We start from the raw sequence: 24436 nt of genomic DNA, 5'->3' as shown, positions 1-24436 counted from the left end.
TCCCAGCTCTTTACGGCTTCAGAGCCACGGTGGCTGGTGGCCTGTCTTTAGCCATCTCACTCCAAGGCTGGAGAGCAGCTGACACTCCTTACACCCCCGGGACAAGACCACTGGTGTCTTCAGGGCCAGGGAGAGCTTGGCAGGCACAAGGCCCGGGTTCTATTCCTGGTACTGCATGGTCCCATGAGCACCACTGGGAGTGACCCACAAAACCAAACCCACGCCCTTGTCAGTGACCGGCAAACCTCACTGGGTTGTGTGGGGACTCAGGTGTGCCAACAGGGCACCCCTGTCTATGCTGACCCCCTGCACCCCAGCAGAGAGCAGCCTAGTCTTGGTCCGGGTTCAGTCTCCGATGACTCCTGCGGATCATTGCGGGTCCTGTTCCACCTGTTTCTTCATGCACTGCAGCACTGTCGTCCCGTTGTTCATCAATTTGCTCGAGCGGGCACCAGTAATGTCTCCATTGTGAGACTTGTTACTGTTTTTGGCATATCAAATATGCCTCAAGGAGCTTGCCAGGCTCTGCCGTGCAGGCGGGATACTCTCGGTAGCTTGCCGGGCTGAGAGGGACGGTGGAATCGAACCTGGGTCAGCTGCGTGCAAGGCAAATGCCCTACCCGCTGTGCTATCGCTCCTGTAAAGTGGCCTGCAAGGGCTGGGCTGCGGCTCTGTGCTTTGCACATGTGAGGTCCTGCGTCTGATCCCCAGCACCCTCCTCAAGAGGAGCAGGAGCCTCGCAGACTTAACCTAATGGTTCAGCACTGCCCAGGATGTGCTGGGATTCTGAGCTGAGTCCCTCCCTGCCAGGCAGGAGAGGGGGTGCAGGTTGGCATGGGGCTTCTCAGTCTCCCATATCTCAGCCCAACGCCAGAGAGAAGCTCCTTATGGGGTTCTCCTCAGGGGTCAGGCACACATGCAGCCCTGATCAGGACTGTCACCCTGCCTCAGGATGTGCCCACACAGACTGAGGAGGAAGCAGCCGGGCTTGTGCTCAAAAGGGGCTCGGACCCTGGAGGGCAGTTTCCCATGTGTGATGTGCGTCTTAGTGTCTCGGTTCCTCTCAATCAGCTGGAGGGACAGTAGAGCTGGTAAGGCTCTTGCCTTGCATGTGCAGAGGACAGCCGGCTGTGGCTCCCCAAACACACACAAAAACTACTCCCAAGGCTACAACACAGTGGGTACTGAGCTTGCCTGGCACAGGCTGACTTGGTTCCCTCCTGAGTACCCCACAGGGTCTCCAGAGCCCTGCTAGGAGTGACCCCTGAGCACAGAGCCAGGAGTAAGCCGGAAACACTGCCAGATGTGGCCCCCCAAAACAAAATAAAATATTCCTCTGAATCTTCCAGGAAGCCTGAGAGGTGCTGCAGGGCTAACGGGCCTGGGCCGGCAGGGGCTGGAAGCCAGATAGCGGCCTGGCAGGATGGGAGGCATGGATAAGCCCCTGCTGGGACGGCTGCTCCTTCTCGTCTGGAGAAGACATCCAGGCCTGGGGTCGAGGGGAAGGTGGGTCACGGTCACCAGCACCAGCAGGGGCCCAAGGGCCCCTCAGACCAAGAGCTCAGGTAACAGCTACGAGGGCAGACTCCAGGGCTGAGTGCTTTATCGAGGTGACAAGCTGGCTGGGCGGGGGCGGGATGAAGCTTCTCCAAGGACCCAAGGGCTTGGGATCCTGGTGCCAGTGTCCACTGGGGTTACCGCCACCAGGACGGAGCCCGGGGAGAGGAGGCAGGGAGGGGTGGATGTGGGGGAAGGAGGTAGCGGGGAGGGAGGAGGAGCAACAGGGTAGTGCGGTGGCCTGGTCGGAGTCAAAGTCAAAGCCAGATCAGCAGCAGGCGGGGCTCAGAGCGCAGCCTCCCGGGAAGCGCGGGCAGCCATGAGGGCCCGTTTCAGCTGCTCGTAGGTGACAAACATCACCACATTCCAGGAACCCAGGCGCAGGAAGGAGGGCATGAACCTAGGGGAGGAAACACAGGTCACAGGGAATCCGGGCTGCCCCCGAGGGCAGCTTCACCTCCCGCTCCCCAGCCTGGGCCCTGGCATGAGCGGGGACAGGAGTGAGGAGGCCGGAGAGACGGCGCAGGGGGGAGGTGAGGGCCATGCATGCAGTTCCGTCTCCGGCACCACCTACGTGAAGCTTGAATTCAGTCGAGAAGATGACTGGGGACCGGCTGACCAATCCCAGAAACCAATATTTGGTGCTTGGTTGCTATCCTGTCCTAGCTGGCTCCCACCCACCTGTGTGACCGGGTGGCTGGGAGGAACAGGCTGGGGGCTCACCCTTTGTAGAAGGCTCGGAGACCCTCCTTCTGGAGCATGGTGAGGGCACAGTGGGCAGCGCTGCGGTACTGGCCCAGGGCAGAGTTCATGAATCTCGTCTTCACCACGTCCACGGGGGAGGCGATGACGGTGGTGCAGAAGCCCGCCCCAAAGGCGGAAGTGAAGTGGCATGGGAGGTCATCTGGGAGGGAGAGGATAGGCGGGGGTATCAGGTCACCAGGGGAGACCCCTGTGGGTCCTGTGGTTTTTGAGGTCCCAGCTGGGGGGCTCCTAAGAACTCAGTGTGGGAGCAAGACAGTTGGCAGTGGGGGGAGGCAGGATGAGGGATGTGGTCTTCAGCCCCCCGACCCCGACTCTAGGAGAGCCAAGCCCGTCCGCGCTCACCTGTCATGAGGTTGGCTTTCAGGAGCATGTCCTTGATGAGGTCATAGGTTACCAGCTCGGCACAGTTGACAATGGCGTTCCGAGCCACATTGGGAGAGGTGCCTAGAGGGGGTGGGGGTACCTGTGAGGCCAGGGGGAGCGGGAAGAAGGGCGCCCCAGGGGGGAGTGGAGCCCAGGCACATACCTTTCCAGAGGCCTCGGAAGCCTTCCTCACGGGCGATGGTCTTGTAGGCCTCCACGGTGCTTTGGTACCTCCGGCCACCCCCGGCCCGGGCCTGAGCCTGAAAGCGGACCTTGACCACATCTGTGGGCTGGGCCACGGCCACAGCCAGGGCACCCGTGGTACTGCCCGCCAGGAGGCGGCTCCCGATGCCGGCGCCTATGGGAGAGCCAGGCTGAGTATCGCTGGCCCCGTGCTCTCGCCTCTCCTCCAACCCCGCACACTGCGGTTTCGGGATCACGGATTCTAAGACTCTTGTCAAAGTATCGCTCTGGGGCCCACTACTTGCTAGGCAGGGGGACAGCAGGAAACTCGGAGCTTCCGTTCAGGACGTGCTTTCCCTGACGACACTGAGCCTGCTCAATGGCCCCGAGGAACCCACATCATTTCTGTGCAAGGATGTGAAAACTGAGGTGCAGCGACAAGCCCCCACGGATGGGGCTTCCTGCGACAGGCTCGCATCCCAGATATACTGCTCTGCCACGTCATCATGGGCAAAGCGAACCTTTCGGTCCAGGCTCCCGTTTGCGTGGCCCGCTGAGGAGCTGGGGTGGCAGCATTTGACGCCCCATGTACCCCAGTTTCCTCCTCTGAGCTGCAGGGTGCCCCCCTCCTTTCTCGAGTTGCCTGCGGGGACTGTCCTGGGTTGGGGCGTTGCTGGAGACCCCTTAGAGAATCAGGGGCTCTTCTAGCCCCGGGGTCTATGAGGCATGATTCCAGGCTCAGGGGCCACTTACTCTCGGAGCCTTTGGTGTAGAACTGCTTGACCGAGTCGTAGAGGCCGATGCGGACCGAGGCAAAGCTCATCTGGCGCTGCAGGCCTGCCACCAATCCGTTGTAGAGGCTGCAGGGACCCTCAGTGCGCACCATGGTCATGATCGTGCCCAGCACGCCACGGTACTGTGCACTGGCAGCGGCCCTAACTGGCCCCTGACTTTCTCCTTGGATCTGCAACGTCATGGCAGGGTGGTCAGAGGGAGAAACAGAAGGTCTCTCTGCCCCCACCGGCAGCCACTGGGTCCCCAAGCAGATCCTCCCAAAGGGCCCTGGGCCCCTGAGGGGTCTGTCTTGGGCGGGGAGCAGAGCAAGGCACCACCAGGCCCCCGGCTGCACCCCCTCACCTGAAGCCGGACCTTCGCTGTGTCCAGGGGAAAGGTGATGAGATCTGCGATGCAGGCCGCTGTGCCCGCCCCCAGGAACTTCACAGTGGCTGTGGGGGGCACGTCGGTTGCCTTGAACCCCACCATGATGCTGACTTCCTGCTGCCTCCCGAGAGATGAAGAACTGGAGAAAGGGACACGTCAGCCCCGAGACGAGATAGAGGAACTCTGCTGGGTCTGAGCAAGGGGACAGAAACCCCATCAGCTGCAAGAACCCCACGGCCTCCCTTCACCACGCCCACCTCCTCCCAGAGCACTGTCCACGGGAGGAAAACAGGAGCAATTCTCCGCTCCAAAATTCCCCAGGGATCAGAGATGTGCAGTGGGCAGGGCTTGCTTTGTACACAGCTCACCCAGGTTTGATCCCTGGCACCCCATAAGAAGCACAGAGCCAGGGGGGGCTGGAGCGATAGCACAGCGGGTAGGGCGTTTGCCTTGCACGTGGCTGACCCGGGTTCTAATCCCAGCATCCCATATGGTCCCCTGAGCACCGCCAGGGGTAATTCCTGAGTGAAGAGCCAGGAGTAACCCATGTGCATCGCCGGGTGTGACCCAGAAACAAAAAAAAAAAAAGAAGAAGCACAGAGCCAGGAGTAAGCCCTAAACATCACCAGGTGTGGCCCAAAAACTGTTAAGAAAAAAAAATTCACCAAGAGAAGATAAGGGAGCAATTCCTTCTGGACGACCCCACATTTGGACTGATATTCAGGGGCGAGGTGGACTTGGGCAACACCTGGTGGTGCTCAGGAGCTACTCCCAGCACTGAGCACAGAAGTTCTGGGGATCCATGTGGTACTGGGGCCAGAACTGGGGCTGGCGGCATGCAAAGCAAGTACCTTAACCCTGGTACGAGCTCCTTCTAGCCTGCCCTGAATCTCTTAAACAGAAGTTCCTAAAGGCCTGCAATTTCCCAAGCCTCGCTGGAAAGGAATGGAGATGCTCAATCTAAACCTTCTCCCCGGCACCCGTAGAGTTCTTCCCCTGCCCCTGCATCGCTTGGGCCCAGCAGTCATTCTGCTGTGTACCGGCAGGTATCTGTCAGAAGATGAAATCTACCCTGAGAGGCAGGTGGGCACGGGGTGGATGGGGATCAAGCAGAACATACTTTCAGAATGCATGGGAGCAAACAACCAACTCCACCGGGGAGAAGGAAACGAAGAGATGGCAAAAGAACTTCTCTAAGTGCCGTGGGTGCGGCGCTTGCCACCCATGTGGCTCAAGGGGGTCTGATCTTCGGTTTGACTTCCGGCACCCCAATGATTCCCCCAAGAGCTGCCCGGAGTAATTCCTCAGTGCAGAGCCAGGAGTAACCCCTGAGCATCACCAGGTGTGGCCCCAAGACAAAAACAAAAAAAAGGAACTTAGAAAAGGTCACATCTCAGCAGGCCTTGAACTCGGCCAGGCCGAACAAGGGCCATCATGAGCAGGGAGCATGGTCTCCCTCTCTGGCCAGTGTCCTCAGACACAGGGCGAGCTACAGCTTCGCCACAAGAGAGGTGGGCCAGGGAGGGCCGGCTAGAGCTCAAGTGACACAGGAAACCCAAACCTCCATTTTGTTCTCAGCCTTGGCCCGGTGCCACCCTCCTCCCGGGGCTGGTGCCGCAAGAGGAAGTGTGCCCAGCACCCTGAGGGGGAGGGAGACCAGCGGGGCTCGCTCTGAGGTGATTGGCTGCCTCTGTCGCTGGGCCGGAGGGCAGAGCCTGGGCTGCAGCAGGCGGGCGGGTGTGGTGAGGGTTTGTTATGAACAACATAGAGATCTGGGGAACACAAACAGCCTCACCAGAGCCTTCCCTCTGGGGTGTCTCACCCTAGAGGTGGGGTCAGAGGAAACCACAGGCTACTCAGCACTCCAGTAATTGCCTGGGGATCGCCTGCAGGGCGGGGCCTGGCCCATCTAAGGCCCAGTGAAGAATGGAGGGGCAAAAGGTGGTCCAGGCTCGCTCCCCTCAGCCTCACAATGTCAGGGGCACTCTTAGCTCACTTTGTAGAACAGCCCTCAGCTGTGTCGAGAAGAGGGAAGTGAGGGGGACCCTGCTCGCTCTGTGGCTCCACGGTGGAGGCTCTGGGCACAGACACCAGAGCACTGCTCCCCGCTGCTTCCTCAGGCCCCTGCACAAGACGCACCTTTCCACATTATTCAATATGCAAGTTGAATGTTTCTATTTTCTTTCTTTCTTTTTTTTTTTTTGGTTTTAGGGCAACACCCAGCAATGCTCAGGGGTTACTCCTGGCTCTGCACTCCAGAAATCACTCCTGGCATTGCTCAGGGGACCATACAGGATGCCAATCTGGGTCTACCGCGTGCAAGGCAAATGCCCTACCCGCTGTATTATGGCTCCGGCCCCTGCCAATATAATTCTGAGAGAGTCCATCAAACTACCGTCCTCCCTCGAGTTAACAGAGACACACAGTGACAGAAGACTGTTGTGTCCTAATCTGAGCGGGTTGCAAGGTGTTGTGCACACCAGAGAAGAAAGGCCTGGCCTCCCAGCAGAGGTTCTGCCACTCTCCTGACATGCCTCGGGTTTGCCACCTATCAGGTCCTTCAGCGCCATGGGTACAGGGTAAAGACCGCTGGAACCATAGCTCCTACTAAGAGGAACAAGTACAGAGCAGCTGAAAAGGAGTCAGGCTGCAGTCCCCAGCAAACAGCCAGGTTTCCTGATTCCTAATCTCAACTGAGGGCCTGATGCTGACGTCAGCAATATGGAGTTAGAACAACAGGTTCCTGGAACAGCTCTGCTAATTCTCAAGGTCGCATGGGGAGAATGCTTTCTTCTTTGTAAGACCACCACCCTGGGCAGCCAGTTCATGCCAGAACGTGAGCAGAGATGTAGGGCTGTGGAGAGGGTTGATTTGGGGATCATGCCCAGCAGACCCCCAGCCCACAAGGCAAGTAGGCAGAACCCTCCCTTAGGCTGGAGTCTTACCTGGCTTTGGGAGGACTCACGCCAAGGCCATGGAAATCAAGCTTCTCTAAAAGCATCCCATTCCTCAAAGCTGCCAGAGGCGAGCATGGCCTGATCCCCGTGGTTTTCCATAAAAAATGACTGGGAGACGAAGCACCTAACGGTCATACTATGTGTCCTGTGGATGAGGGCAAAAGAGCACAGTTTAGAAAGGGAAGGTCACCTTCAAGGAGCAGAGCCCGGCAAGGAAAGGGACATGAGATACACAGCCCACTCCACAGGAGTCCTCCCTCTGCCATCTGCTCCAATAGCACACGCCGACGGCCTCAGAGACGGCTGCTTTCGTGGACATTCCTTAAAGGAAGCCCCCCACCCTCCACCCCAACGCAGACAGCGGACAATGAGTGGGAGCACTGGGAAGGGTGCGACTGGATGAGAGCCAAGGACCCAGAAACCACCAGAACAGGGGGTACAGGGCCTCCGGGGGCCGGAGCGAGGAGCTTATGGCCTCCACCCAGCAGAAAGAGTTCCAGCAACAAAAGATGATGGAATAAGGGAGAGGAGAGGCAGAGGAAGCGCGTGCGGATGGTACAGGCAGGCTAGCGGGGAATGAATGGCAAGGAAGCCGGCGGGGAGGAGGTGCAGAGGAGTCAGGCGCGTGCGAGGCGGGCCGGGCTCACCGGACCACAGGGAGAACAAGAGCGTGCAGCAGCTGTGTCGGCGGGCGGAAGGGAAGTGGAGGGAGCGCAGGCGGGGATCTACCCGAGAGCTCGGCGGGCTGGCGCGGAGTGGGGCGCGCCCGGCCCGCCGCGCGGCTTTAGCCCGGGGTTGGGCGGGGCCTGGCTGAGTGGGCGGGGCTATGCTCAGGACCAACAGAGGGAGCGTGGTCTGAGCTGAGGAGGCGGGGCCGCGGCCGGATCAAGGGGCGTGGCCTGGGCTGAGGGGCGGGGCCCGCGGCTCGCACGGCGGCTGGTGAGCAGAGGCGGCTGCTCCCGGGGTTCTCCGTTTCCCACAACTTTTCACGCTGGCGGGCCGGAGTCACCCCCTAGGCACCCCCACTCCGTCTCCCCTTCCCGTCCCGGCATGCCCCCGAGCGCCAGCCTCATGGTGAGAAGGACACGACAACCAGGAAAGAAGCGGGAGCTGTCCGGGGCCAGCCACGGCTCCCGCCACGCCCCGCCCCGGCCCCGCGCTCTTTCTACGGCAGCGCCGAGCTTCGCGCGACCCGGCGCTTCCTCCCTCACGAGCGCGGCCCGCGCCCGACCCCCGCCGGCCGCCAGCCCGCGCGCCTCGCACGCGCCGTCTGCGGGGCGGGGCCTCCCGGCCGTCCTCGCGGGCCATTGGCTCCGGCGCCGCGTTGCCAAGGCGAGGGGCCAACCCGCTGCAGCCGCGGCAGGTGCGGGCGGCCAACGGGGCAGAGCGCGCCCGCCTTCCCGCCGTCTCCAGCCGTCTCCAGCCGCGCTCTGGCCCGGCCCTCTGCGGGGCACCAGGACGGACGGCAGCCGGCGGTCGGGCCCCTCGGCAGAGCAGGACTTGCCGGGGAAAGGGGCTGGGAAACGAGCAGGGGTTTTGGCGCGGTGACCCCCAAGAGTACTACCGGTGACTGGGACAAAAAATCGTGCCTTTGAGTAGAAAAGCCCCATCTCAGGCCGCCTGGGCTTCCCTCGGCCTCGTGGGTGTGCTGACAACCCCTTCTTCCCCTCTCCCTCTCCTCCCTCTCCTCCCTCTCCTCCCCCTCCCTCCCCCTCTCTCCCTCTCTCCCTCCCTCTCCTCTCCATCTTTCCCTCCCTCCCTCTCTACCTCTCCCCCTCTCTCTTCCTCTCTTCCCCTTTCCCTCCCCCTCTCTCCCTCCCCCTCCTCTTCCTCTTTCCCCTCCCCTCTCTCCCTCCCTTTCTCTCTTCCTCCCTCCCTCCCCCTCTCCTTCCCTTCCCCTCCTTCTTCCTTTCTCTCCCTCCCCCTTTCCCTCCCCCCTCTCACACCCTCTCTCTCCCTCTCTCCCTTTCTCTCCTTCCCCCTTTCCCTCTCCCTCCTCCCTCCCTCTCCCTCCCTCTCTCTCCCTGTCTCTCCCTCCTCTCCCTCCCTCCTCCTCCCTCTTCCTCTCACTGGCTCTCCCCCTCTCCATCTCCCCCTCATTCTCTCTATTTTTCTCTTTTTTTGGGCACACCTGAAAATGCACCAAGTTCCCGCAGGACATTAAGTCCTTTCCTATAGTTTTAATATCACAGCACCCCAAGAGTGGAGATATGACGTGCTCCCATGGGTGATGTTTAGGCTGCTGTGGAAATTGCTTGACATATGTCACGGGAGAATTGTGAGTGCCTTTGCTCTGTTCAGGTTCCATGTGGAGAAACTTCCTTTATATGGATAAGGGAATGATCCCAAAGAGCATCAAGTCACCTACCCCTGGGAGGTGGTATGCTAAAACTAAACACTGGCCACTGGCAGCATTTTCCACAGCCAACAAGTTAATCAGTTGGAGATAAGACAGCTAGAATGAAAAATTACAGCAGAGAAACCAAGCACATGGAAGAAGCAGAAGTAATCCCACCAACAGCCAACATCTAGGGACTTAAAACCAAGCTCCTGGGAATGCTCCGGACCCGAAACCAGGCCAGCAACACCGGGGATCCAGACGGAGGAGGTGCAGCCACCACACCCTCTCCAGATGGAGCCCCGGCGACACTGAGCAACAACTAACACGGCTCTGGGATGCGGGACTGGGACAACTCAGAACCGCGAGGCTGCTAATGCGGCCGCTTGACCTTATCTAAAAACTGAAAACATACAATCTTTTAATGGAAAAGTAATTATCAAATGCTTCCTTGGTAGTAGGGCTGTCTTTCTTGGGGGGAATCTCCAACAATAATAGTGAGTTTTGTGTTGAAATATGGAACGTAATCAAGGTAAAGAGAAAATGAAGTGAAATTCATCAGTTATACAGTTGGGGGCGGGGGGTATACTGGGGTTTTTGGTGGTGGAATATGGGCACTGGTGAATGGATGGGTGTTTGAATATTGTATAACTGAGACATAAACCTGAGAACTTTGTAAGTTTCCACATGGTGATTCAATAAAAATTAAAAAAATAATAATAAAAAAATAAAAAACAAGCTCCCGTAAGCGTGTGGCCGCTTTGTGGCCGCGTGACATCTTATACCCTACTTCTGCCTCTGGGAGAACCTGGCAAGCTACAGAGAGTTTGCTGCCCACATGGGAGAGCCTAGTAAACTCCCCATGGTGTATTCATACGCCAAAAACAGTAACAATGCTGGGTCTCATTCCCCTGACCCTGAAAGAGCCTCCAATGCAGCATCGTTGGGAAGTACGAGTAAAAAGAGGCCTCTAAAATCTCAGGGCTAGCACGAATGGAGATGTTACTGAGATCACTCGAGAAATTCAATGATCAACGGGATAATGATGATGATGATGATGATGATGATGATGATGATGATGATGATTAATCATTACTTCAAAACCAAAACCAAACACGAAATGATCTCATTGCATCTTTTTTTTTTCTTTTTGGGTCACACCCGGTGATGCATGGGGGTTACCCCTGGCTCTGCACTCAGGAATTACTCCTGGCGGTGCTCAGGGGGCCATATGGGATGTTGGAAATCGAACCCCGGTTGGCAGGCGCAAGGCAAACACCCTACCCGCTGTACTATCACTCCAGCCCTAATTGCATCTTAAGAAAAGACAAAAACAATTTAGAAAACCTCCCCTTGCCTTAGCAACAGTTAAAGCACTCAGTTCTTAAGAAGAAAGGTCTCTTGGGGTGAGGTCTTTATTTCTGCAGACTTGTCCAGCTGACCTGAGCACCTGGATTCAGCTTGGTTCTGGAATTTGCCTGCATGACTTGGCCTTCCTCCTGCATGATGATGGAGGCCAGGATCAATGGCCTCATTAAAGCAGTGGGTGAGAACTTTAAATCTTCCTGACCAGACTTGTTTGCAAAGACTCAGGCCAAAGTAAACAATGGGAGTCTCACCTGTAACCTGGGTCATTAGACCTTCCCTGAGGCAAGTTCTGTATCTGCAGCAGATGCTGCCCTTTCTGCCACTGCTCAGGAGAAGAGAGTTCAAGAAGAATGTGAGGCTCTTGTAGACATGAACTTTGATCTTTGGAACTTTGGTTTGTTTGTTTTTTGGGCCATACCCAAGGATGCTCAGGGGTTACTCCTGGCTCTGTGCTCAGGGATCATTTCTGGCGGGCTCAGTATGAGATGCTAGGAACCGAACCTGGGTCAGCCACAAGCAAATAAGCGCCTTACCCATTGTATTATTTCTCCAGTCCAGGGGTGCTACTTTGACTAATACTCAGCTAGTAGGGCTGAAAGGTTTAACGCTCACACGCACTGATGCAGTGCAGTTTGCATCCTGTAGTGCTGGGGGCCACCAAAGTAATAGTCAGTGGGGTTCACTGAGGGAGCATGTCATGCGCCCCTAGTCACTGGCCCATGGCTTTATACTTTTAAAATGATGAAGTTCTTTAAATCCACTCGAAATGTTACATGGAACTATGCACTGGAGCAGTAGTACAGTGGGTAAGGCGCTTTCCTTGCATGCAGCCAACCCAGGTTTGATCCTGGGCACCATGTATAGTCACTAAGCTCTGCCAAAGTGGCCCCAAAACAAAACAAGGCAAAAAAATGTTTCTTTTTTCTTTTGGACTGGAGCAATAGCACAGCGGGTATGGCATTTGCCTTGCACGTGCCGGGTTTGATTCCTCCATCCCTCTTGGAGAGCCCAACAAGCTACCGAGAGTATCCCGCCCGTACGGCAGAGCCTGGCAAGCTACCCATGGAGTATTCGACATGCCAAAAACAGTAACAAGTCTCACAATGGAAATGTTACTGATGCCCGCTCGAGCAAATCGATGAACAACGGGATGACAGTGACAGTGACAGTGACTTTTGGTTTCTAAATAAGAAAGAGGAGAAAATGGTAACAGACAGCCAGATAGAAATACTTTTGCAACAACAAAGACATGAAATGATTTAGGGGATGGAGAGATCGTGCAGTGGTTAGGGCAAATGGCCTATCAGGGTTTGATCCTGGCATTCCATATGGCTTCCTGAAAGCTGCCAGAGTGATACCTGAGTGCAGAGCCAGGAATAACCCCTGAGCACTACCGGATGTGGCCCTCAAACCAAAGCAAAACAAAAACCATGAAAAGATATAAATAAATCCTTTTTCAACTAGCATCATATATTTTACTTTTTTCTTCCATGTTTATGTGCTTAACAATTTGCCCCAGTTAAACTCAGAGTCTCATTCTTGTGAAGTATGGTTATGGTCTCCACTACTGAACTACACCCAGCCCAAATAACATGTTTTTAATTTGGAGTGGATTTGGGGTTACACATGATAGTGCTCTGGTTACTCCTGCCTCAGTGCTGAGCTTTTTGCATGTAGTAGAGCCCCCAAATCTTATGTTTTAAATGTGATATCTTTTTCTATTTTTGCTTTTTTGTGTCACACCCAGCAATGCACAGGGGTTACTCCTTGCTTTGAACTCAGGAATTACTCCTGGCGCTGCTCAGGGACCCATATGAGATGCTGGGAATCAAACTCGGGTCAGCCTTGTGCAAGGCAAACGCCCTACCCACTGTACTGTCACCCCAGCCCTAAATGTAAATCTTTACTTAGCCATGAAAAGACATAAAAGTCTGGAGTTGTAACTCAGTGGTAGGTACATACTTGCATTCATGAAGCTCAGGGTTCCATCCCCACACCAAGGAAAAAAAGTGGCCATTACAGTATTTAATTTTATTATTTTTGAATTTTGGGCCACAACTCGTGTTGCTCAGGGCTTACTCATGGCGCTGAGCTCAGGGATCTCTCCTGGGGGGCATAGGGGATTGTAAGGGATGCTGGGAATCAGACCTAGGTCAGCTGAATGCACGGCAAACACCCCATCAACTGTACTATCTCTCTGCCCCCTAGCATTACAATATTTATAGTCACTGCTCACAAATATGAATTGCATAAAGCCTATAAATTTTCTCCTTAGATTTATAAAATAATATAAAGATTAACTCAAGGGCCAGAGAGCCAGTACTGAGGTTAAGGTTCTTGCCTTGAATGCAGTTATAGCTGAGAACTTGGTTCAAATCCTGGTCCCTGAGCACTGCTGAGTGTGTCCAAAAGAAAAGTTAATACTGAAGATGAAAATACAGTGTTGATTGCTAAAAAGTTCTGTTAAAGAATATGCAGCCAAATTTTGATTTTGTTTCTGTTTGGGGCCACACCCGGAGGTGTTCAGGATTTCCTCCTGCTGTATGTTCGGAGGTCATTCCTGGCAGCACTCAGGAGACCACATGTGGTGCCCAGGGGTTGAACTAGAGTTGATCATGAGCAAGGCAAGTGCCTATCTCTCTAGGTCCCGGTTTTGTTTTTCTTGTAATCAATTGTTTTTTCAATAGTACATACTATAAAAAGACAGACTATAGACAATTTTTTGTTTCTGGACCACACCCAGTGGTGCTCAGGATTTACTCTTGACTCTGCATTCAGGTATCATTCCTGGCGGTGCTCAGGGGACCATGCGGGATTGAACCCTGGCCTGCCCTGTGTGCAAAGCTAGTGCCCTCCCTACCCACTATACTATCTCTCCAGGCCCTATAAACAATTTTGTTTTTGCTTTTTCGTGCCACACTCCGTGGTAGTGGTGTGCATGTGGAGAACTATTCCCAGTTCTGTGTTTGGGATAGTCTCTTTAAGCAGTCCTTGGGCACCGGGCAGGCATGCTAGGACTCAAACCTGGGGCTCTTGCATGCAAACATGAGCTGACCCAGTGCACTCTCTCTCTCCAATGCCAGCAATTTTAAATATTTTCCAAACTCTAATACAGCATACGGTTTTGAATTAGTTGTGGGGGCTACCCCCTGTGATGCTCGGAGACACACCTGGATGTGCTTGACAACTTGAGTCACTTCCACATTCCCCATCACACACTCTGGCAAGTTATACTTTACTGGGAGGATGCTTTGAAATGATGCTTTGAACAAGACTATAAGAATAAAAAAAAAACCCCTAAGAATTAATTGTTTGTTACTAGTACAATCTAATTGTTGCAAATGGAAGCCAACTGAATGTCTTTTTCATTCTGATAAGATATACTTGCTCACTACTGGCGGGGGAACTGGATCTCTCATGTCAATGTAAGATGATAAAGAAAACTTATAAACTGTCCTTCATGTGACTGTTCAATGCTAAAGCTCCTTCAAATATTAAAAGATCAAAGTTAAGAATATGTAGGCAGACCAGAGTGACAGTACAGTGGGTAGGGTATTTGCCTTGCACACGGTTGACTTGGATTCAATCCCTGGCACCCCACATGGTCTTCCAATTCCCCCCAAAAGAGATCCCTGAGTACAGAGCCAAGGAGTGAGTTATGAGCACAGCTAAGTGCCCGTCCCCCCAAAAAAACACTAACAAAAGATTATTTGTAAGGGGCCAGAGTGAGAGTACAGGAGGTAGGGCACTTGCCTTGCATTTGGGCTACCCAGGTTCAATTTACAGCATCCCATGTGGTCCCCTAATCCCTACCAGGAGTGATCCCTGAGTACAGAGTCAGGAGTAAGCCCTGAGCATGGCTTTGCGTGGCTCTCAAACAAAATAAAACCATCAAACAAAAGAATATATAGAGAGAACATATATATATGTATATATATATTAAATTATTGTTAGCATATCATTGTTTTTTGAGGTTTTATCTTCTGCAAAGTTTATGTATAGCAGCTTTTCTTGCAAACTTTTTCCTTTAATTTACAGCAAAACAGAGTTTAAGAGGAAACCGGTAAATTTCTGTTGTGGCAACATCAGTGTGCTGTTTTGTTGTTGAACCACGGTTACTTCCTCAATGATCGTTTAAAATGGTTCTGTACTTTCAGTTGCTCTGGGTTGGAGTTTAAGTAAACTTCTCTTTTCTTCTCAGATGCGTCACTGAGTCACTGAGTTATTGTTTGTGTTAGGTGACTAGAAGTGTTCGATGTGATATAACCACAAAAGTCCCTATAAGCCCACTCTGGTCCTTAACATTTGCAATATTTCTTTTTTGTTTTGTTTTGTCTTTGGGCAACTCCCAGCAATGTTCAGGGATTACTCCTGGTTCTGTACTAAGGAATCACTCCTGGTGGTGCTCTGTGGACCATATGGAATGCCAGGGATCAAACCCAGGTCGGCTGCATACAAGCCCTTTTTCTGCTGTACCATCTTTCCAGCCCCAACATTTGCAAAGTTCTGTATAATCCCATCATTCAACATTGTGAGCATATCTGAAGTATTATGGCTCCAAGGCATTAATATGTTCAATACTAGCCCTGAAATATGCCTGACATTGGTAGTCTGACGCCTTTGGTAAGTAAAAGAAACAGGGCTCTGATTTCTGGATCCTGTCTAATATTATAGCCTGTGAGGGAAGGATTCATTAAGAAGAGAAGCCACAGGAACAAGCAGTTTGCATTGTTATCTAGAGCTTTGCTGCAAGCCACAGGGTCTAAACCAAGATGGCTTTCAGCAGAAAACCCTAACTCTCAAAGCAAAACCGCAGTGCGCTGTTATCTTACACCCCTTAAGATGGCTATTTGTTTGTTTTAGGTTTTTTGTTTGTTCGGTTTTTATTTCCCTCTTTTAGTCACACTTGTGCCAGGGGTTACTCCTGGCTCTACACTCAGAAATTACTCCTGGTGGTGCTCGGGGGACCATATGGAATGCTGGGAATCGAACCCGGGTCAGCCGCATACAGGGCAAATGCCCTACCCGCTGTGCTATCGCTCCAGCCCACTTTAGGAGTTTTTTTGACCACACCCAACTGTGCTCTGGCCTTACTCCTGGTTTTGTGCTTAAAGGTCATGTCTGTGCTTGGGGTAAACATATGCATAGCCTGGATTACTACAAGCAAGGCAAGCACCTAAATCCCTCTACTGTCTCTCCAGCCCTAAGAGAAAATAAGAGTTGGCAAAGATGTAAAAATGTTGGACGCCTTTTGCTGTTGGAAGAAATGTCTGCCATAGATAATAGTATGACAGTTCCTCAAAGTGTAAAAATAGTTACCAGGTTTGGGGAGATGGTTCAAAGTGCATACCTGGCACATGTTATGCCCTGATTTTGATCCCTGGTACCTCATGGACCCTAGAGCAACATTGGGTATAATCTATGGAGCCCCAGGCACCACTGGGGAGCAAGGAAAAGTGAAAATCATTACCATGTATGGACAGAAATGGTAGTACAGCAAGTAGGATGCTTTCCCTGCACAGGTTCACCTGGATTCAATCCTTAACACCCCATGTGGCTCCCTGAGCCCACTGCCAGGAGTGATCCCTGAGCACTGACAGGTGTGGCCTCCAAACAAACAAACAAACAGACAAAAACAGTTATCATATGATCCATCAATTCTACTTCTGATATATCCACAATGGGAAACAGAGGCTTGAGACACTGCGTTGGTGTCCATAGCAACTATTTGCAATAGGCGAAAGGTAGAAGCAACCCATGTGAACAGACAGATGGAGGGGTAAGGACAAGTGTATATCCTTATGCAATGTTACCCAATCTTTATTTATTTATTTACTTATCTTTATTTTTTGGTTGGTGTTGTTTGTTTGTTACCCATTTTTTTTTCCAATAACATAGGAGTCACCAATCATGAGTCACGAAATCCTGTTGATCGTCGAATTCCGAGCGGTCTCAGTAACCTCTCCATTCGTCCTATCCCTGAGATTTTAGAAGCCTCTCTCTACTCGGCCTTCCCAACGATGTCACATTGGAGGCTCTTTCAGGGTCAGGGGAATGAGATCCAGCTTGTTACTGGCTTTGGCATATGAGTACACCATGGGAAGCTTGCGAGGCTCTCCCATGTGGGCAGGAAACTCTCAGTAGCTTGCTAGTTTTTCCAAGAGGGAGAAGTAGGTTATAAGATTATAAGCTTTTGGGGAGGCACAGGCCCCTCCCACCGCTGCCGAGATGTGACCCCGGGGGCCGAACGCGTGTGCGGCTCCTCCGCAGCTGCACCCGCGTGAATCCAGACCCAGCTGAACCAACTACAACATGGACTGCTCCTAGCAGATTGTTTCCTGCCAGAGAACTAAGCTGCGACCCCATGCCAGCCCGGGAGGGGAAAGGTATTTCTCTCTCTCGCCTGTCCCTTCCCGGGGATGAAGGGCGTGGGGACTGCCATATTATGATGACCACAGATGGGGTTTACAAACTTGCAATGATCGAATATCCGGAAGAAATCTCCCTGGACTTAGTTGTTAAAGTACAGAAATACAAAACCGCGCGGCCGCCGTGTGACCTTATTTCTCTTCACAACAGGTCTGACTCTAGTGGGGTGCTCCTAATAATAATGGTGAGGTTTGTGTTGAAATATTGAATGTAACCAAAGTAAATAGAAAGTAAAGTGAAATTTATCAGTTACAAGGCGAGAGGGGGGGTGCGGGGGTGGGCGGGATGGGAGGTGTACTGTGTTTTTTTGTTTGTTTGTTTTTTGTCTTCGGTGGTGGGATATGGGCACTGGTGAAGGGATGGTTTTTTCAGCATTGTATGACTAAGACTTAAGCCTGAAAGCATTGTAATTTTCCACATGGTGATTCAATAAAATAAAATTTAAAAAAAAAGATTATAAGCTTTGCGGCCATGCACTTCTGGGAGCTTGCTTTTAAGTCTCTGGCCATTGGCCGTTGATGGGGTTACACACACCTGGGTTCCTCTGCCAGTATCTTCATGCATGAGGCTTGTCCAAACGTTTGGAGAGGGACCTTGAGCATGGCTGTGGCTAGGTTCCGGAGGTCTTCAGCCGCCAGGAGCTCTGCTCAGGGTGGGGAGGGGAGTTGGAGCCCATCCCTCCAAGGGGCCCCAGGAAAGACAGCCAGGCGTGTAGGAGTACTGCTATTTATTTGTTACCAAATTTTTATTTTATTTTTTTGGTACCCAAATTTTTAAAAGAAGGAAGTACTAGAGCAGGAGCATTAGTTCAGTGATAGGGTGTTTGCCTGGCACGTGGCTGACCGAGATTTGATCCCTGGCACCCCATGTGGTCCCCGAAGCCTGCCAGGAGTGATTCCTGTGTGCAGAGCCAGGAATAAGCCTGAACACTGCCGGGTGTGGCCCCAAAACAAATTAAAAGAATAAAAAGGAAATTCTGAAATATATTCCAACAAGGATGTGTTTTGAGGATATTTTGCTAAGCAAAATCAGCCTGTCTGAACAATGTAAGTGTAAATACATGATCTCATTCATACAAAACACCTAAAAGAATCAATTTCAGAGACACAGAGTACTTATCACTGAATGTTTGAGTTTCAGTTGTGCAAGATGAGAAGTGTTTGGGGTTGGGTATTTGCACAAGATGAATTTAATACTATTGAGCTCTACACTTAAAAGTGGTTGAGATGGTACATTTTAAATTCTGTGCATGTCTTTTTATTTTAGTCATTTTGGTTTTTTTGGGGGGGGGTCACACTCAGATGTCACTCCTAGTGGGCTTGGGGGACTATGTAGTGAGCCAGGGATCAAACTTGGGTCAGCTATGTGCAAGGCAAGCACCTTAGCTGATGTACTAGTTCTCCCGCTTATGTATATTTTAAATTTTACTATAAAAAATTTACTAAGGGGGGCCAGAGTGATAGCACAGCGGGTAGGGCGTTTGCCTTGCACGAGGCCGGCCCAGGTTCAATCCCCGGCATCCCATATGGTCCCCCAAGCACCGCCAGGAGTAATTCCTGAGTGCAAAGCCAGGAGTAACCCCTGAGCATCGCTGGGTGTGACCCAAAAAGCAAAAAAAAAAAAAAAAAAAAAAAAGCACAGCAGGTAGGGCATTTGCCTTGCACGCGGCTTACCTGGGTTCGATTCCCAGCATCTCATATGGTCCCCTAAGCACCAGCCAGGGGTAATTCCTGAGTGCAGAGTCAAGAGTAACCCCTGTGCATTGCCAGGTGTGACCCAAAAAGAAAAAAAAATTACTAAGGGGCTAAGGCGATAGCATAGCGGGTAGGGCGTTTGTTTGCCTTGCACTCAGCCAACCTGGCTTCAATTCCCAGCATCCCATATGGCCCCCCGAACACTGCCAGGAGTAATTCCTGAGTACAAGAGCCAGGAGTAACCACTGTGCATTGCTGGATGTGACCCAAAAAGCCAAGAAAAAAAATTTACTAAAACATGGTTCATCTGTAAATCTGGCCATGTGTGAGCCTGCAGGCAAACGGCCAGTCAATAGGCCATTGACAGGGAGATACAGTGAGACGTTTAAGTTCCCCAAGGATGGGACCAGAGATACAGCACCACGGGTAGGGAGGTTTCCTTGCATGTGGCAAGCCCACTAGGAGTAAGTGGAGAACCAAGAGTAAGCTCTGAGCAACCCTCCTCGCCCCCCAAAAAAAACAATAAACAAAAAACAAAAACAAACAACCAAACAATAATTGCTAAGTTCCAGAAATGTCAGACTCCACTGATGTCAAAGGGAAAAACTAGAAGTAGGCAGCAATGACTGGAAAGAGATCTTGGCCTTGGATTCATCAGGGTTTTTTCCTAGTTAGCACTGGAGATGGTGACCATGCTACTGCCACGTAGTTTGGTTCAGAGGCTAAAAAATGATTAAATGGGAATCTTTTCAAGGCTGGTGCTAAGCTATTTCAAATAGGCGAATATCTTCCTTTTCTTTTACTACTCCTTCTATGGGCTGGAGTGATAGCACAGCGGGTAGGGTGTTTCATTTGCATGCAGCTGACCCGGGTCCGATCCCCAGCATCCCACGTGGTACCCTGTGCAAAGGCAGGAGTAATTCCTGAGTGCAGAGCCAGGAATAACTCTTGAGCATGGCCAGCTGTGACCCAAACTAACAAAAACAAAACAAAACAAAACAAAGCCAAAAAAACAAGGTTTCGTAGACTTGATGGTAGACTCCAGAGAAATGAACTACTCTCTGTGCTAGAGTCTGGGAAGTGCCAGACAAAGGCTGGCTGGCTGGCTAATTGGCTGATTTGATTCCCTAGGGAGTTGAACAAAAGCATGTTTCTGTTTTCTGTGGCGCCTTACCTAAAATCTATGTTTGCAAGAGCCTGCGGATGAGGCTGACAGAGGACGACCTACTGTCCTCAAGGTACATCACACTTGTATGGGCAGTTAGAGCTACAACCAATGCACTTGGCGGGTGGCTGAGTGTCTGTTCTGTCCCTAACATGTAGAACTCTGTAGCCTTTGGGGACCCCAGTTCTCTTCTACTTCTTTTTTTTTTTTTTTTTTTACTTTTTGGGTCAAACCCGGCAATGCACAGGGGTTACTCCAGGCTCTGCACTCAGAAATTACTCCTGGCGGTGCTCAGGGGACCATATGGGATGCTGGGAATCGAACCCAGGTCGGCTGCGTGCAAGGCAAATGCCCTACCCGCTGGGCTATCGCTCCAGCCCCCCAGTTCTCTCTCTTTTTTTTTTTTTTTTTGGCTTTTGGGTCACACCTGCCAATGCACAGGGATGACTCCTGGCTCTGCACTCAGGAATTACTCCTGGCGGTGCTCAGGGGACCATATGGGATGCTGGGATTTGAACCCGGGTCGGCCGCGTGCAAGGCAAACGCCCTACCCATTACGCTATCACTCCAGCCCCAGTTCTCTTCTTTATTGCCCGCTCTCTCACTGCATTGGGGATGGGGGAGTTTGTGGGCCATACCTGGAAGTTCTCAGGGCTTACTTGTGGCTCTGCACTCAGGGGTCACTCCTGGCAGTGGTTGAGGGGTTCATATGGTCTATCAGGGTTTGAACCCGGATCTACTGCAGGCAAGGCAGGCACCTTGCCACTACTGTACTATCTCCCTGCCTCATCTTTTCAGATCTGCAATCCATCCCTGCTGGCTGCAAGTGATCCCTTGAACGTACCTGGTTCTCATCTTGTTTCTGGGACTTCGCATAAGTCTGACCCTCTGTCTAGCATGACTTCTACCATGTCCTTTCATCTGGGCAATTCCTATTACCTGCAGATGTCTTTTTTCAAGGCCCTCGTATTAGGTTAGATGTCCCTTGCCTGTGTTCCTCCTCCCAGGTACCCTGTGCATAGTTCTGCTGTGGCTTTTGTCCCTCTGCAGGTTTTATTTGCCTCGCCTGTCCCCTCACGCCTGACCTAGGGACCTCCTAGGAGGCAGGTCTGACCTCGCTCTTCTCAGCTCCCAGTTCAACGTGTGGATTATACTGTTTGTACAATGGGTATTTTCTTTCTTTCTTTCTTGTTTATTTTTTTTGGGGGGGAGGGGATCACACCTGGCAGTGCTCAGGGCTTACTTCTGATTCAGTGCTTAGAGGTGAAACCAGATTTGCTAAATGCAAGGCAAGTGTATTATCCCTCTGGCCCTTCAGTGAGTCTTTTCACAGCATCTGCAATTCTCAAGGCATCCTGATATGAAGTGACTGAGCTATGGACATATAGTTCCCTAACATTTGCTTTCCTGCTTGATTAAATATATCTTAAAAATATTAGAGTTCATGCTTTGCATGTCAGAGGCCCAGGTTTGATCCCTGGCACCAATATGGTCCCCCAAGCACCACTGGAACAACCCCAGCACTGAGCCTGTAAAAGCCCCTGAGCACTTCCCAGTGTGGCCAACTCACTCCCCTCAACACCCTGCTACCAAAAATATTACCTTTATTCATGCAACCCACGCTGGAGGCGCCTGTATCCCAGTTTGGGGTATGCAATTTCTCCTTATGGTACTCTCTCTATCTCTCTTTCTCCTCTCTTCTCATAGTTCCTAAATAAAGTTTTTTTACTTAAAAAAAAAAATAGGGGGCCGGAGCGATAGCACAGCGGGTAGGGCGTTTGCCTTGCACGCGGCCGACCCGGGTTCGATCCCAGGCATCCCATACGGTCCCCCAAGCACCGCCAGGAGTAATTCCTGAGTGCAAAGCCAGGAGTAACCCCTGAGCATCGCTGGGTGTGACCCAAAAAGCAAAAAAAAAAAAAAAAAAAAGTAGGACTGTGGATACAGCTCAGTGGTAGAGCACTTGCTTTGCATGTGTGAGCACTTGCGTCCAATCCCGACTATCACCATCTAGAAAAGCACAAGTTTAACTTTTAATAAACAAAAATATTGTCTTTATTTTCAAAATTTCTGTGAAGTCAATTCATCCATGATGCCAACAATGTCACTGGCTCAGGGCTCAAACGATCAGTGTCACCTGCCCCACTAGAAGAGTCAGAGGAAAGACAATTTGGGGGGGGTGCCTAGGTGGGGGTAGGCCTCTGTGGAGGGCGCGGGGAGACTGAGCAAGAGGAAAAACCTGTCTCAGAGCGCTCTTCAACAGACCATCTGACCTGCTCACGAGCCCATGTCCCTGACTTCCTGTTGGCAGACATAGGAGCCAGGCTGGGAGGGCCACTCACCATGGCATGGCAGATGAGTCTCTTCATACTCAGAGTCACAGAACTTTTGTCTTAGGCCGTTTTGTTCAGTCTTTTTGTTTGTTTTGTGCTTTGTTTCTGGACCACACCCTGTGATGTTCAGGGGGTTACTCCTGGCTCTGCACTCAAGAATCACTCCTGGAGTGATTTTTTTTCCTTTTTGGGTCATACCTGGTGATGCACAGGGGTTATTCCTGGCTCTGCACTCAGGAATCACCCCTGACAGTGCTCAGGGGACCATATGGGATGCTGGGAATCGATCCCGGGTCGGCTGTGTTCAAGACAAATGCCCAACCCGCTGTGCTGTTGCTCCAGCCCCCTGGAATGATTCATGAGTGCACATGGGACCATATAGGGTGATGGGGATTGAACCCAGTTCAGCTGTGTGCAAGGCTGTACTATTGCTCAAGCAGTTTGCTTCAACTTTTAAGAAGTAGGGAAGGGCTGGAGAAATAGTACAGTGAGTAGGGCACTGGCCTTGCATGTGGCCAACCTGGGTTCAATCCCCAGCCAAGAGTAAGCCTGAGCAGTCAGGTGTCACCAAGAACCAAGGGGCCAGAGCTAGAGTGAATAGGGTGCTTGCCTTGCACCTGTGTGGCTGACTTGGATCCAGTCCCTGGCATTCCAGATGGTCCCTTGAACACTGCCAGGAGGGATCCCTGAGCACAGAACCAGAAGTAAGTTCTGTGCACAGCTGGGTGTGGCCCCCAAACCAAATAATAATAACAATAATAAAAATAATTAATAATAATAATAATAACAAATAAGTGAGGATGGCCCAGTAGCAAAAGCACCCAATTTGCAAGTGTGAAGCCACAAGTTTATTTCTGGCACCACACACATGCTTTTAGGGTCATCCAGAGAGCTCTATTCTTTTAGCCCTGATGAGGCCACAGTGAAGGACCTCTGAAAAGCCACCCCAGGTGTGGGGTGCCACTCCAGTTGGGGGTACCATTCCAGGTGTGTGTGTGGGCACTGTAGCTCAACTGTGTGATCCCCAGCGAGTGCTACAGTGTGAGCAATCTGTGGTCATTACAGTAGCGACAAAGGGCAGGGGCACAAGGAAGAGAGAAGATGTGGAATTTTGCCCAGGAAGCCACAGGTCTCCTATTATCCTTCCTTTCCCTCCTTCAAAACCTGGACTTGGGGTCACGAGGATGCTGCACCCCATGAAATGAGGAGGATGTTTCCATCTCTTAGCTCTGGGTTCTGGGTAGAGATGAGTTAACGAGTTAACGTCACTGTGAAAAGTCATGGCTGCTAGCCTGAGGCTTCTGGGAACTTCCAAGCTGAGGCCGGGACTTTCGGAATGAGGCCCACGTCGCTGAGTTCAGAAGAAGAACCTTACACATGTGGGTGTTTTGCTCTTTTAAAAAGCCAAACCAGATATTTAAAAAATCTTTTATTTTTTTTTTCCTTTTGTCTGGACTTTCCGGTTTGGGTTTGCAGAAGGCAACTGATGTGAGTTACTGTCTAAAAGTACAGCAGCATGGGGGCTGGAGCGATAATGCAAGGGGTCGGGCGCTTGCTCTGCATGTGGTGCAGCCAGGTTCGAGCCCCAGCGTCTCGTACGTCCCCCCAAGCACCGCCACAGGAGTGATTCCTGGGGTGCAGAGCCAGGTGTCACCCCTAAGCATCACCTGGTGTGGCCCCAAAACAGAACAAACAAAGAAAGTCAGCATGTGGGTATTTGACAATTCCTGCATCTGGAGCAGGGAAGGGGTACCCTGTCCCCCCCAGGTAGGGCACCGAGGGGCAATGGTTCTTAGTGAGGGTCCGGTGGTTGGTCAGTGGGAGGGTTTGAACCCACCTTCTGACTGTCAGTAGAACCTCACAGGCCAAGAAGCGGAAAGGGAAAAAAATGCAAGGACATTCCAGCCCTTCCACCCCCACCCTCAGTGGCCACCCGAAGGATGCCCAGACTGAGGCTCAGAAAGGAAGCGGCTTCTGGTGGCCCGCTGAGGTGCAGAGCGGCACCGGAACCTGGGTGGGAGGAAGGGAACCTGCCCAGTACAGAGGCAGGGCAGACGGGGGCAGCTTCCGCCCCCACGTCCAGGGCGTGAGTTCCTTTATTGAGTCATGATGATTTTCCGGAG

General features: G+C 51.9%; 1 protein-coding gene across 2 annotated transcripts; it reads right to left on the bottom strand.

Annotated features, from left to right (window-relative positions):
• Window positions 1-1586: 1586 nt before the first annotated feature.
• UCP2 (uncoupling protein 2) lies at window positions 1587-7812 on the bottom strand. Of its 2 annotated transcripts, none has more exons than XM_055142114.1 (8): window positions 7716-7812; window positions 6975-7131; window positions 4006-4221; window positions 3622-3832; window positions 2849-3043; window positions 2665-2766; window positions 2281-2461; window positions 1587-1957 (listed from the first exon to the last, which is right to left on the bottom strand). In XM_055142114.1, the coding sequence occupies exons 3-8, from the start codon at window positions 4129-4131 to the stop codon at window positions 1843-1845; spliced, it is 930 nt and encodes a 309-aa protein (XP_054998089.1). In that variant the 5' UTR covers window positions 4132-4221; window positions 6975-7131; window positions 7716-7812; the 3' UTR covers window positions 1587-1842. The 2 variants fall into 2 exon arrangements, with proteins under 2 accessions (XP_054998089.1, XP_004618252.1); XM_004618195.2 differs by having other exon boundaries at window positions 7634-7790.
• Window positions 7813-24436: the final 16624 nt, after the last annotated feature.

Source organism: Sorex araneus, chromosome 6, assembly GCF_027595985.1.
Source record: "Sorex araneus isolate mSorAra2 chromosome 6, mSorAra2.pri, whole genome shotgun sequence".
In the NCBI taxonomy this organism is placed as follows: Eukaryota; Metazoa; Chordata; class Mammalia; order Eulipotyphla; family Soricidae; genus Sorex; species Sorex araneus.
This window is presented reverse-complemented; position numbering and strand designations above follow the sequence as displayed.